The sequence below is a fragment of the Lactuca sativa genome, chromosome 3 (assembly GCF_002870075.4).
Source record: "Lactuca sativa cultivar Salinas chromosome 3, Lsat_Salinas_v11, whole genome shotgun sequence".
Lineage (NCBI taxonomy): Eukaryota > Viridiplantae > Streptophyta > Magnoliopsida > Asterales > Asteraceae > Lactuca > Lactuca sativa.
Window position 1 is genome coordinate 83,496,950 of NC_056625.2, and position 13,732 is coordinate 83,510,681.

General features: G+C 32.7%; 1 protein-coding gene across 1 annotated transcript; it reads right to left on the bottom strand.

Moving 5' to 3' along the window:
* Nucleotides 1–84: 84 nt before the first annotated feature.
* Nucleotides 85–1,911, bottom strand: LOC111920294 (probable leucine-rich repeat receptor-like protein kinase At1g35710). Its single transcript, XM_023915873.1, has one exon. It carries the CDS (start codon nt 1,909–1,911, stop codon nt 85–87), a length of 1,827 nt encoding a protein of 608 aa, XP_023771641.1.
* Nucleotides 1,912–13,732: the final 11,821 nt, after the last annotated feature.

Consider the following 13,732-nt stretch of genomic DNA (forward strand, 5'->3'; position numbering starts at 1 on the left):
TAGATTTTTCAAACTTTGGACTTCAGATGGTATCTCTTTTGTGAGCAAATTATGAGATAAATCAAGTTCCGTAAGTTGAACTACCTAACCAATCTCCGATGGAATTTTCTCACTCAGCATGTTATTACTAAGATTCAAGTAGTGGATATGTTCCCATTGACTAATACTTTTTGGTATTGACCCATTCAATCTATTTGTGGATAGATCGAGTACTTCAAGGAGTTCACAAGATCCAATCTCTAGAGGTATAATGCCTAAAAGGTGGTTATCAGCCAAGGACAATTTCAACATACTATTCATCTTCCCAAACTCCTTTGGGATCTCACCAGTCAAATCATTAAAAGAAAGATCCAGCCTTTGTAGTTGAGTTGAATTTCCAAACTGTGGTGGTATGCCACCAGTGATGTTGTTATAGGCCATCACTAAGCTTCTTAAATTCTTGCATTTACTCCATTTTTCAGAAATCTTACCATGAAAATTATTGTGACTGATATCAAGGTAATTTAAGTTAGGATATACCCCAAAGCTATTTGATATATCTCCACTGAATTGATTATGATCGAAACGAGCTCTTATTAAGCTAGTACAATTTCTTAAGCCCCTTGGAATAGGACCAGTGAGTTGATTACCGTCTACCGTTAAACTTTGAAGCTTTCCCCTATCACACAAACCTTCAGGCAAATGGCCAGACAATTGATTTTCATCTATTTCTAGCACAACCAAGTATAGACTTCCCAATCCTTGTGGAATCAAACCAGATAATTGATTGTGGCGTAGGAATAGACTCTGTAGGTTGCTCAAGTTTGCTAGTGATGAAGGAATAGAACCACTAAGCTGATTTTCGCTCACCGCAAGCTTAGTGAGAGACTTCAAATTCCCAAGTTCAGTAGGAATTGGACCAGAAAATTCATTGTTATGGAGGTATAAAATCTGTAGATTGCTCAGGTTTCCTAGTGATGAAGGAATAGAGCCACTAAGTTGATTGTAGCTCACTTGAAGATCAATGAGAGACTTCAAATTCCCGATTTCAATAGGAATGTGGCCAGAGAGTTGATTATTGCTCAAATGAAGAACATTCAAAGATGTCAAATCACCCAATGATGAAGGAATAGAACCACTAAGCTGATTTTGGCTCAATAGAAGATTAGTGAGAGACTTCAAATTCCCAAGTTCAATAGGAATGGGGCCAGATAATTTGTTCGCGACTAGGTAGAGATACTGTAAGTTGCTCATGTTTGCTAGTGATGAAGGAATAGAACTATTAAGTTGATTGTAGCTCACACCAAGATCAATGAGAGATTTTAAGTTCTCAAGTTGAATAGGAATGGGACCAGAGAGTTGATTGTAGTGCAAATAAAGGAAATTCAAAGATGTAAGATCACCCAATGATGAAGGAATTGGGCCAGATATATTGTTTGAGAATAGGTACAAGATGGTTAGCTGGCGAAGGTTTCCTATTTCAGGTGGGATTACTCCAGAAAATTTATTTGCCGAAAAATCAAGATAGACAAGTTTGGACAGGAGTCGGATTTCTGGTGGGATAGTGACAAAGAAGTTGTTTACATTGAGATCAAAATGTGTAACATTTTGTAGCAAAGAGAATGAAAATTGATGAAGCGTACCCTTTAAGCTAGATGAAGTGAGGTTTAGCCTCTGAATGCTCCCATCAGCATTGCAAGCTACTCCAAACCAAGAAGTGCATGGAAATGATGCATTGGAATTTATAGGGAGGGGAAGCCATGAAGAGAGTAAGGAGTTGTTTGGGATTTCAAGGCTTGATTTCCATTTAAGAAGAGCATTGGCTTCCTCCAAAGAAGCAGAAGTGAAATTTGGTATGAAGGAGAGTGTGTTGATTAGTAGAACTAGAGAGAAAAATAAGAAGTTTGAAGAAGATATTATTTTCTTTTCCATGTTGCTTTTAATAAAAAATGATGGTTTACATGTCCTAATTATTTATACTTGAGCTACTATTTTCTCTTGTTTTCTTATTTTCAAGTATTTGAAAGGTAAATTTGGGCAATGTTATATTTTTCCACATGGAGTGTCTTTTACGTTAGAAGTTGGTGTAATATTTTCTTTCTACAATGGAGTGTATTACACTTTGAATTGCATTTGCCATGACATAAATCTTTTTTCTTAGATCAATGAAATTGTTTGTAACCCGAAATTTAGAAAGGCACTATGATTGCAGAAAAACAACATGGGGTGTTATATGTTATTGTTAGATTTAAGAGTGTAATAATAAAACTTAAGTGATTATTATTTAGAAATTTTAATTTTGTTTTCTGATAAATGGTAATACCAGTTTCACTCAGAGTGTGTTTTACTTCAGAAATCAATTCTGTAACTAATGACTATTATTTAGATGATTCTCACGTTCAAATTGTGTAAAGTGGTCATTGGGGATAGGGACTGAAGGGACTTTCAAATTAAGAATTGGACATGGTGTATTCCTTAAACGTGTGTAAGGGTGAAAAGAAGATAGATATATATTAAATAAATAAATAAACTGAGGGTTGTTACTGTTGCTTGCAATAATTTCGTTTGTTAATTTATTTTATCTCCTTAAGTCTAAAACGTCTCATACTTGCATCGACTTATTATTGTTTGTTTCTCATATTTCAGACCTAGCGACAGATTTTTTGATTTGAATTAGAAGTGCATTATAACTTCAATCAAATTGTTACACATATTTATTTTTGTTGTCCAAGTAATTTTTAAATAACGTTTTATTCTAAAAACAAACGTACTATACTATCAAATTGATCAAATTATGCATAGTTGCTTTTTGAAATCAAATTGGTTTCGTTATTATTGTTTTAAATTACAAACCAAACTAATTTTTAAAACACAAAATTTTATTTTATAAACCAAAAACGTATGATGGAAAAAGTTGCCATGAAAAAGTCATCATCAACTGAATTTTCAATCTTTTTATAGGTATGGTCGTTATTTGAAGACTAAATGAAAAAGAAAGAATTTTACTTCAGAAATTAATGTTCTTTGGGTCCACTCTAAGTTAATATGTCAATGGAGAAGACTTCCTATGGTGCTTCAAAAGAATCCAAACTGAATGAATACACAGTGTGACATCCCAAATTTTACGGTCAAAAAATACGATTTGTTTATGCTTTATTTGAAAATCAGAGTATATTTTTAAAGAAATATATTGCGGAATTTTTTCCCAGAAAAATATGATAAATATATTATCAAAGCATTTTCGAAGAAATATATGTTGTTTATATTAAAACAATGGGATGTCATCGTCAATACAGAAACATAAGCATAAACAGTGTCACACCCCGAAAACCAAAGGCGGAAACGTTCCCGAGGTTGACTCCATGTTGTGTATCAAATCCAATGTATATAGTAATCACAGTAAACAACCATTACATTACATATATCTGAAAGTTTACATTTGGTTCAAAAGTAAATTGTACAAAAGTTATACATATATCATATGAACAAAACGAGACGAGTCTTCGGAGCACTCCATCTTCACCAAAAGATATCGCCGGGTACCTGTCTAACTTGGACCTGAGAATACAAGCAGTTTGAAAATCAGCATAAAGCTGATGAGTTCATAAGCGGTTTTTGTTTTGTGAAAATATATCGGTTTCCTTTAGTTTTCTGAAAAGGTTTGATATCCAAGAAAATCCCATATTTTCTTATGTAAAGTAGTTAAGTTATCTTTCGTTACAGTTCTGTTACAAGATATAAGTTAACCCCAGGAAAATCCCATATTTTCCTAAATGCAAGATTGATTGAATAACACAGAGTATAGTTTAATATACAAAACTATAATTTAGACGAACTGTAGATAGAAAGTATTTTGAAAACCTTGGGACTAACATCCCGAACCAGTTATAAGATAATTCGATAAAGACCATGGGATCACTATCCCAAAAGTAGATATAAGATAGCTTGATAAAACCATGGGATCACTATCCCGAAACTAGATATATGATAGATTGATAAAATCATGGGATTATCATCCCGTATAAGATTTAGTTTCAAAGCCATGGGATAACCATCCCGAACAAGATATAGACACAAGATCATGGGATTATCATCCCGAACGAGATATAGACATAAAACCATGGGATTACCATCCCGAACGAGATATAGACATAAAACCATGGGATTACCATCCCGAACGAGATATAGATACAAGACCATGGGATTATCATCCCGAACAAGATATAGATTCTAAACAAAATCCTAGCTGTGAATAAGTTTATATTAATACGTATTGTGAGTCGGGTAACCATACTGATACAACAACGAGACCTCCTTGACGTTAGTCAGACGTCGAATGATATACAGAATTTGTCACCCCAGGCGTGCCCGCCTAACTGTAGCTAGCAGTTAAGGTGTGGGATTGTCAGTCCCGAATAGATCTATTCACAAATTCCTCGCTCTCCCTCCAGGAGATTCTGGTTACACTTCCGGAGAGGATTTACTTGATCATCCATAAAGGGTAGTGACTATCTCACAAGCTAGTATTAAACTATTCACAGGATTCTCATATGATACCAGACATACAAAGATTTTAAGACATGATACAGTGAAAAATAGATACATACAATGAGACTATCTGGCGAAACATTGAAATGATATAGAGATAAACTGAATCAGACATAGTTTATCTAATAACTTAATACATATATCAGTACATGATATAAAGAGAAACAAAGACCCCCAAATTATTCCCATAATAATTTGATTAGTTTGGTTATTTTCTTAACTAAAATCCATTTAGGTGAAATTGATAAATCATTCCTTATGCTCAACATAATACATAAGGAGTAAAAGAGTTTATAAGTTTGCCAGATATTAATTGAAACACGTCAATGTTATAATTTGAAAACAGTTATAGTTTTGCTTGTATTCCCCCCCTGAAAACATTGAAAAACACGGAAAAAGGCGTAGGGGTATGAACTCACCGGACCAGAAATGTGTCGATTTGGACGCTAAGAGTTGATCCGGGGCTTGTAAATACACGAGGTTCCTAATTATAATGTAAAGATACACATTTGTATCTAATTAGGACTTAGTTTATTTATATGTTAGGGACACTTGCTTCAAGTCGCGAAAACACTCCGATACAAGTGTTTGGAGGGACCCGGGTGGCGTTTAAGGACGTGAAATGACACTAGGGACTTGGGACTTGAGTTTACTCCCCATGAGTAAACTAATATAAGAGTTTTGGTCTAAAACACCCATTCCCCATGAGTTTACGGCCGTAAACTCATGGTGGTTGTGGTTTATGGTGCTAAATGACTTCATACACTTAGGGAATAATTTCTAGACTTGGTTTAAGGACTTGGAATGATTTCAAAGCATCAAATAGACCTTCTTATGGGAGTTTACGGCCTAGCATGGCTTCCTGGCCGTAAACTCCTATTTTCTCATGAAAATAGTGTTAAATGGTTCCAAAACAAATCACATGTGATTAATAGAATTATTCCAAGGCCTAACTTGAGTTTGCAAGGGACATTTGAGGGGTTTATGGAGTTTACGGCCCATGAGACCCCTCTCATGGCCGTAAACTCTTCTATAGGGTGCTACAAGGTGTTTCAAGGCCTAAAACTTGCATGGAAGGGCTTCTAAAATTCATCTAAAGGCTTTAGGGGTGTTTAGTTAGCATTCTAACACCATGAATCATGGAGTTTATGGCCCAAGAACAAGCCTTGGCCGTAAACTCTTAAAAATCCCACAAATAATGTGTTTAAGGCCCTTAAACTATTTTTGGTTGGTCCTATGATTTATTCCAAGGCTTTTGGTGGTGTTGGATGGCTTTCTAACACCTTAGAATTGAATTTATGCCAAGTTTTGAGGAGTTTACGGCCCAAGCACATGACTTGGCCGTAAACTCACCTAAATCCCCCAAAAATCATGTTTCAAGTGTCCAAATGCTAGAATCAATATTCTATAAATCATATCTAAGCCATACTAGTGATTTGGAAGGCTTTAAGGGCATGAAAAACCCCATTTACATGAGTTTACGGCCCAAGCTTATGCCTTGGCCGTAAACTCCTTCAAATGACTCAAAATCAAAGTTTTAAATGTTCTAAGTCCATATCTTGAAGTCCCTTAGCCATATCTAAAGTCCAAATGAGTTTAGGAAGGAGTTTAAGGGCTTAAAACCCTTCAAAATGGTGTTTACGGCCTAGGCAGCCTCCTGGGCCGTAAACTCACATATGATGTCCTATTTCATGATTAAATGTCAAATTTGGAAGCCAAATATGCTATAGATTAAGGCTAGGAAGGTACCTTAGGGATTTGAGGCCTTAAAATTGAGTTTTGGACCCTTAATCTTTGGATTTAGGAGAGAGGTTAGAGAGAGAGTAGAGAGAGAAGGAAAAAGCTTCAAATGAAAGGTTAAACACGTTTATATAGTTCCTAAAACTTGGACACGGTGGAATTCTACCCGATACCGGCCTTAAACGAAGCTTTAGGTCGTACCCGATTGAGTTTCCGTCATCCGACGAGGATATTTCTAAAACTTATGAAATAAATGTTTTGGGCTAAATCCATGAGTTCCTAAATGATTTGGACCCTCATTGAATGATAATAAACATATAATTTTAGTTAACTAAACCCAAAAACGATATCGGCACATTTCGATCTCCGACGAGTTATACGGGTAGAATGGGTTTTCGGCGATGAACAATTTCGGGTTGTTACAAACAGACCTTACATTCATTTACACTAGTGATTTAAATATCTTTTAACCTCTCAGTGTAATATAGTTTCATATCGACACCTGTGATACAAATATATTGAGTGGGCCAGGCTGGGAAACCTGGTGAGTACATAGGGATTTCAACCCCACAATGTTATATCATATATATATATATATATATATATATATATATATATATTAGAATCACAAAATATATACTATTTCACCATATATAAGCAACTTTACCCCACCCCATCGATCTTCACAACGACACGATCCATACTCTCGGATCTAAAATTTACATCTTTACTTAATCCATAATCCTGAATCTAAAACTAACCTTTTTACCTGATCAATACTCCCAGATCTAAAACTAACCTCCTTACCTGATCCATACTCCCGGATTGGGTATGTCTGATCCATAATCCCGAATCAATAATTATGCCCATTCCATACCAGGGACAATTTACTATGTCTAATCCAAACTCTTGGATCAATGTAAAGCTCTAAAGTTATTCCCTCCGTTTATATCTCACTCGTACTCGTAAGGAGATACTACCTAATATTCTCCTTAATTAATTTAGGTTTACTCTGTATCCTAAATCATCATATATTATCAGGTATACTCTTTAACACGTATTTCAGGCAATATCAAATATTTCACAATAAACATATAATTTAATACATTAATCAATACTTGTATTACAATCATGTTCATGAAAGGGACTATCCACTCACATTAGTAGCGTGATTGGATAGAATCTAACTAGAAACGGTCAGCGGTTCGTGATCGTCGGGCTCGGGACGCGGAACGCCTTCAGCAAACGAGAGAGAGGTAAGAAGATTTGGTGTAAGGAAGCTTAGTGTCGAACATGCTACTTATAAGTTGTCAAAAACATGTCCACATCGTGGGCTTATATGTCCACGTCGTGGCGGATGGCTGAATCACTTCGTAGGCTTGCCATCTGCGTTCTAGCTTCGAAAGGTGTCCAGATGACATTTCCACGTCTTGGCCCTTATGTCCGCATCGTGGGATCTTAACACATCACCCCCGTAGACTTAACACGTGTTTTTCTAGCCTCGATTAGTCTCTTTGACTAATTTCACGTTGTGGACTTGAGGCGGCTAGGGTTTCTGCCATGTGTCATGTCCTCAGACAGCTACATCTTTGGAAGGTCATAGCTTTTGCATACGAGCTCCGTTTTTGAAATTCTTTATATCTACGTGTAGGTGCGTACGCTAAAACTTTAGTTTAGATCAGTACGACCAAAAAGTAATTTATCATAAACTCACTTTTTACGATTCCGAGTGTTGTGCCGGTTTTGTCGCGAAACTTCGTCAGGTCATAACTTCTTCGTTATAACTCGGATTTCAACGTTCTTTATATGTACGGAAACCTTGTGACATATACTACAACTTAGTTAAGATTATTTATTCTAAATAATCATCTATAAAAAATTCATTTTTTGATGCTTATCATCTCTAGATTGACTAGCCCGAATTTGCGGACGCATTAGTCGGATAAGGGAAAAACAAATGATTTAGAAATTTGTTGTTATTATCATTTAGTGTTATTTCTTGAGATAATCAAAACAATGACCAAAAGAGAGACAAGTGAATAACACCAACGTCTCATATTTTAAACTATTACAAAAGGCCATATCTATTGCGATAAAATATAAGTCATGAACCACTCTTTCCATAAATGGTTTTTTTGTGCATATTTTGCAAAAATAATGTTATTTATAAAAAATGACCTCACTTCTAAAAAATTGAAATTTTGTTTTGAATAGTTTTCTAGTCATAGCTTCTAGAACAAGAAAGAAAAACAACTTCTAATGGTATCAACTATTACAATCAGTTTATCTCAGTTCAACTTATTTCATGTTAATTGAGCCGTCAACAAACACTATAAGAAAAAAGGCAATTAGTGGCGACAAAAGTCGCTGCTAAAGGGTTTAAATGTCGTTGGTAATGGTAATAGCGGCGACACGTCATCGGTAATAAGTCGCCGCTACTGCTCTGTCGCTATTGATCAAATTGTCGCCGCTAATGCTTATGTCACCGGTAATGCTTCATGTCATTGCCAATGATGAAGTCGCCGCTAAGACCCCGTCGCCAGTGATACATTTTTCATTTTTTTTTCATTTTTTTAATCAACGGTTTTAATTGGTTTTTAGAAACTCCTAGATTCTTTTGAGATTCATTGAACTTTTCAACGGCATGTTTCAATCTCGAGTGTGCCCATCATGTTTTGTGACTGGGATGCCGAGGAACGCAAAACAAGGTGTGAAGTAACCATGCAAATTACTTGGTACCCTTAATGTTTTTCACTCAATCGATGTGCCAGTTAACCACACGCGCTCCACCGACCTATGAAAAACCTTAAGTCACCCTTCGCCTACCTTGTTAAGTCCAAGTTAGTGTGACGGTTAACCACACACGCTCCACCAACGACTCAATAAAGGTGCAAAGTGTAATTTCATGGGTTAGCACCTTATTCACATTTTACTAAAGTAAGTAAGATTGGGAATTTATAAAAACATTTAGTTACTTTATAATAATCATTATACTTTTAATGAAATTTTAAGTCATTGTCCTACCCATTCGGCTAACAACCCTCCACCAATCAAGGAAGCGGTGGGTGAGAGTAGACACCCATTATGTTGCCATTATATAAGCAGCAACCTTATACCTCCCTTATAAACCGGCTTCGTGAATGAGGCCTACTAACGGTAAAACAACTTGATCTTATATATATATATATATATATATATATATATATATATCTTGCAAGAACTCATAAGAACATGAATATTCATATCAAAATTTCAAGAACATATGAACACATATAAACATGGAATTTTGATATTTTCCATTACAAATGGATTAGAACAACCATTACACCATCTAAAACAAGTTTTAAAACACCAAAACAGTTTAGGGTAATGTTTCTCGTCCATTTCCAACAGCAAAAGTCGAAAATCTGCACTCTGCCTGGCCAACTCGTCGAGTGCAAGAACTGACTCGCCGAGTTGGTTGCAGATACACTTGGACTCGTCAAGTCCCCACATGGACTCGACGATTCTCATGCGTAGACAGTAAGAATTTCGATTATTTCACCTATTTTGCATCAAGTATCAAACAAACAAGCCTAGGCTCTGATACCACTGAAGGGTTTTGAGCATTCTAACACTCCTAAGGTGTTCATGCAACCCTAGAAACCTTGGATCTATGTTTGACTAAGATACATGCAAAATTGATTTCCAAGGTTCATAATCCTATCTAGCATACATGGGGAACTTTTCAATATAAAAGTTAGCTAGAGAACATACCTTGTAGTAGTTTGGATTCCTTGAAAACCTTGAGAGCCTAGCACCCCAAGTGTGATGCCTCAAATGTCTCACACAACACCAAATACTCTTGGAATAAACTCTGAGAGAAATGTTACACTACTTGAAATCGGCTAGCCCTCTTCTTTCTTGCTTATGTGGCCGATTTTGGTTAACATGATGATCCTTATATAGTTTGTTACAATTAGGGTTATACCATGTAAACCCTAACTGTCATGACCTTTCATTTCCATGACCCATGGGTTCTATAACCACCATGGAGCATCCTATGGGTGTTAGCCCAACTTGATAATCCATGGAGCATTAGCCCACTATACAAGTATGAGTGATTTACACAATCAACCCATATATTTAATTAGTCACCTTTTGATCACTAAATTAATTCTTGATCAATACTAATTAAATAATATTATTAATATATTAGAACTTATAATATATTAATAAACCGTAAGTGTTATTTCTCTCATTTTAGTGTAACCAAATGCATGATGCCATGCAACCCAAATGGACCATGCCAAACCGGGTCAAGTACGTATCAAAAATGGTTATAGACTTAGACATCTTATCCAACAACATTAACTTTGCTAGAAACTCAAGGGAAGAAAAGGTGCAACCAGGATACAATTTAGTTTCCACTTATTCTAATAAATTTGTAAAATCCTCAGCCATACCACTACCCCTTGTATTTGAGGTTCCTTCATCGAGGTTGGTATCATTTTCTCTTGACTCCCACATCACATCGTTGATTATATCACAACTTTGACATGCACATCTGATTTTACCATTACTATTAAGGTGTGACTTGGACTTCTTGATAAAAGCTTTGAGTCCTGCTTGGAACTCGTGATAGTTTCGATGTGCATTACTAGTCCACCTTTTATGAATAGACACGATGCTGCTGAAACATAATTTCAGGTTTAGAGTTTAGTCTACGAAATTAGCATTGTTTTTTTTAAATCCATATTGTTTTTTTTTACAGTTATAGCATTGTACTTTAAACAATTATTTGTGACTCACAAAAGTAGATAGTACAATTTAAAAAAATTAAAAATTAAAAAATTATAATTATAATTTTTTAACTATGCGTTTTTTAATTAATTTTAATTACAATTAATTGTAATTTAGATAGGCAAAAACTAGAAGTAATAAATAAAAATGTCAAAGATCCAACGAATCAATTTTTCCACACATTTGTTTTATTTATAGTAGTTGTACAAATATACACATGATTAATGAAACAAAAATTGTTTGTTTCTTTTAATATGTTCAACGATTAGTTTTTGTTGAATAAAAAATTAAATAAAGAAAAATTAATAATTTGGTATATCAAACATTTCTTACTATTGTACCATTTTATATTTTTTTTATTTATAACATTTTTTTTTGTTTTTTTTTTTAAATTATAGCATTGTATCTTAAACAATTATATTATGTTGTTGTGCTATTTTTTTTACCATCGAGATTGAATATATATATATATATATATATATATATATATATATATATATATATATATATATATATATATATATATAGCATTGTATAAATTTGTTGCAAATAAAAAATTTAAAAATTAAAAAGGACATGAAAATATAACAATTTCTAACTTTTGTTTTAAAATGTTGACTCAAAAAAGTAGATATTACAAATTAAAAAAAAATAATAATTTTTTTATTTATGTGATTTTTTAATCAATTTTAATTACAATTACTTGTAATTTATATAGGCAAAAGTTGCATGTATTAAATAAAAAGGTCAAAGAGCGAATGATTTTTTCCACACGTTTATAAAAAATATTTATATTAAATAAAATTAATAATTTGGTATATGTTTAGCGACTAGATCCGGTAAGAAATTTTTTTTGGTAGGAAGGTAAGAAGTTTTTTTTTTCTATATATTTTTTTGACGAAAAAAATAAATGAATCACTAGATGATTCATTTGTAAGATGATTCACAAGAAAAAATTCCCAAAAAAACATCTTTATGATTCATTTTTAAGTAAATTAAGAAAAAATTCACTTTTATGACAATTTTAGTGAATAACAACAAAATCATTGTATAAATGAATCATCGAGATGTTTATTTGAGAAAATTTTCTTGTGAATCATCTTACAAATGAATCATCTAATGATTCATTTTGTTTGTTCGCGATAAAAATATGTATAAAAAAAACTTCTTACCTTCCTACCAAAAATTTCCTTCTTATTTGATCTTCACTATATATATATATATATATATATATATATATATATATATATATATATATATATATATATATATATATATATATATATATATATGGTTAGGTTCATGTGAGACGGCCTAATTTTGTGAGACAGAGAGACGCATTTTTTTTATTTTTTTTAGTTTTTTTTTATTTTTTTTAGTTAATTCAAGTTCCAAAAATAATATATAAAAAAATAACTTTTGGATTTTTCCATTTATTTTTGCATTTTAAAATTATTTTTTAAAATATGTGCAGTGTAATATTCTATTAGAATATTTCACGTATTTTTCAAAAAAAATGGGATTTTTTTTTTATTTTTTTTATTTAATTCAAGTTCCGAAAATAATATTTAAAAAAAGAATTTTTAGATTTTTCCATTTATTTTGCATTTTAAAATTACTTTATAGAATATGTCACGTATTTTAAAAAAAAAGGGATTTATTTATTTATTTTTTATTATTTTTATTTATTTTTAGTTAATTCAAGTTCCGTAAATAATATTTAAAAAAAAAAGAATTTTTGGATTTATCCATTTATTTTGCATTTTAAAATTATTTTTAGATTTCACGGTCTCACAAAATTAGAATAGTCTCAAATGAACCTGAACATATATATATATATATATATATATATATATATATATATATATATATATATATATATATATATATATATATATATATATATATATATATATTTCCAATTATAACATTGTACTTTAAACAATTTTATAACATTTTATTTTTGTTTTTTTAATTATAGCATCCTACTTATACCAAAACCACATAATTTCACATAATACATAGGATCATCAAATACACATACTTTCATATACATATACCATATATACATCAAATACACATACATACATAATAACATCCTACGTATTCCGACTACACATATACTTTCACATATGTAGATAATAACATCCTGTTTATACGAAATACACAAACTTCACATTCATATATCACATATACACCAAACACACATAATTCACATACATACATAATAACAACCTACTTATACCAAATACACAGATTTCACTTTCATATTCCACATATACATTGACATATATACACCAAATTTACATAGATTCACATACATATATCAAATATATGCCCATTTTCACATAATTTATACAGCTACACATAGCTTGCAATTAAACTCAAATTTCACAATAAATATAAGTGTAACAGCCCAAATTTCAAATAAATTTTTTCATTTTAAATAACCGAATCATTTCCATAAGATCTAGAATTCCAATCACATTAGTTTTCAAAATCCATAACATCAGATAAATTATTCATAATATCGGAGTGTCCTAAGTAAAACGACAGAGAGTGCATACCGTGCCATCACGCTAGGCTCTTGCCCTTAGATCCTAAAGTACCTGAAACATCCAACAAACTGTAAGCTAATGCTTAGTGTGTTCCCCATAACATACCCCACACAATCCACATAGTC

Bases quoted from the DNA above. Each gene is read 5' to 3' on its own strand.
- LOC111920294 (XM_023915873.1), bottom strand. From the start codon at position 1,911: ATGGAAAAGAAAATAATATCTTCTTCAAACTTCTTATTTTTCTCTCTA.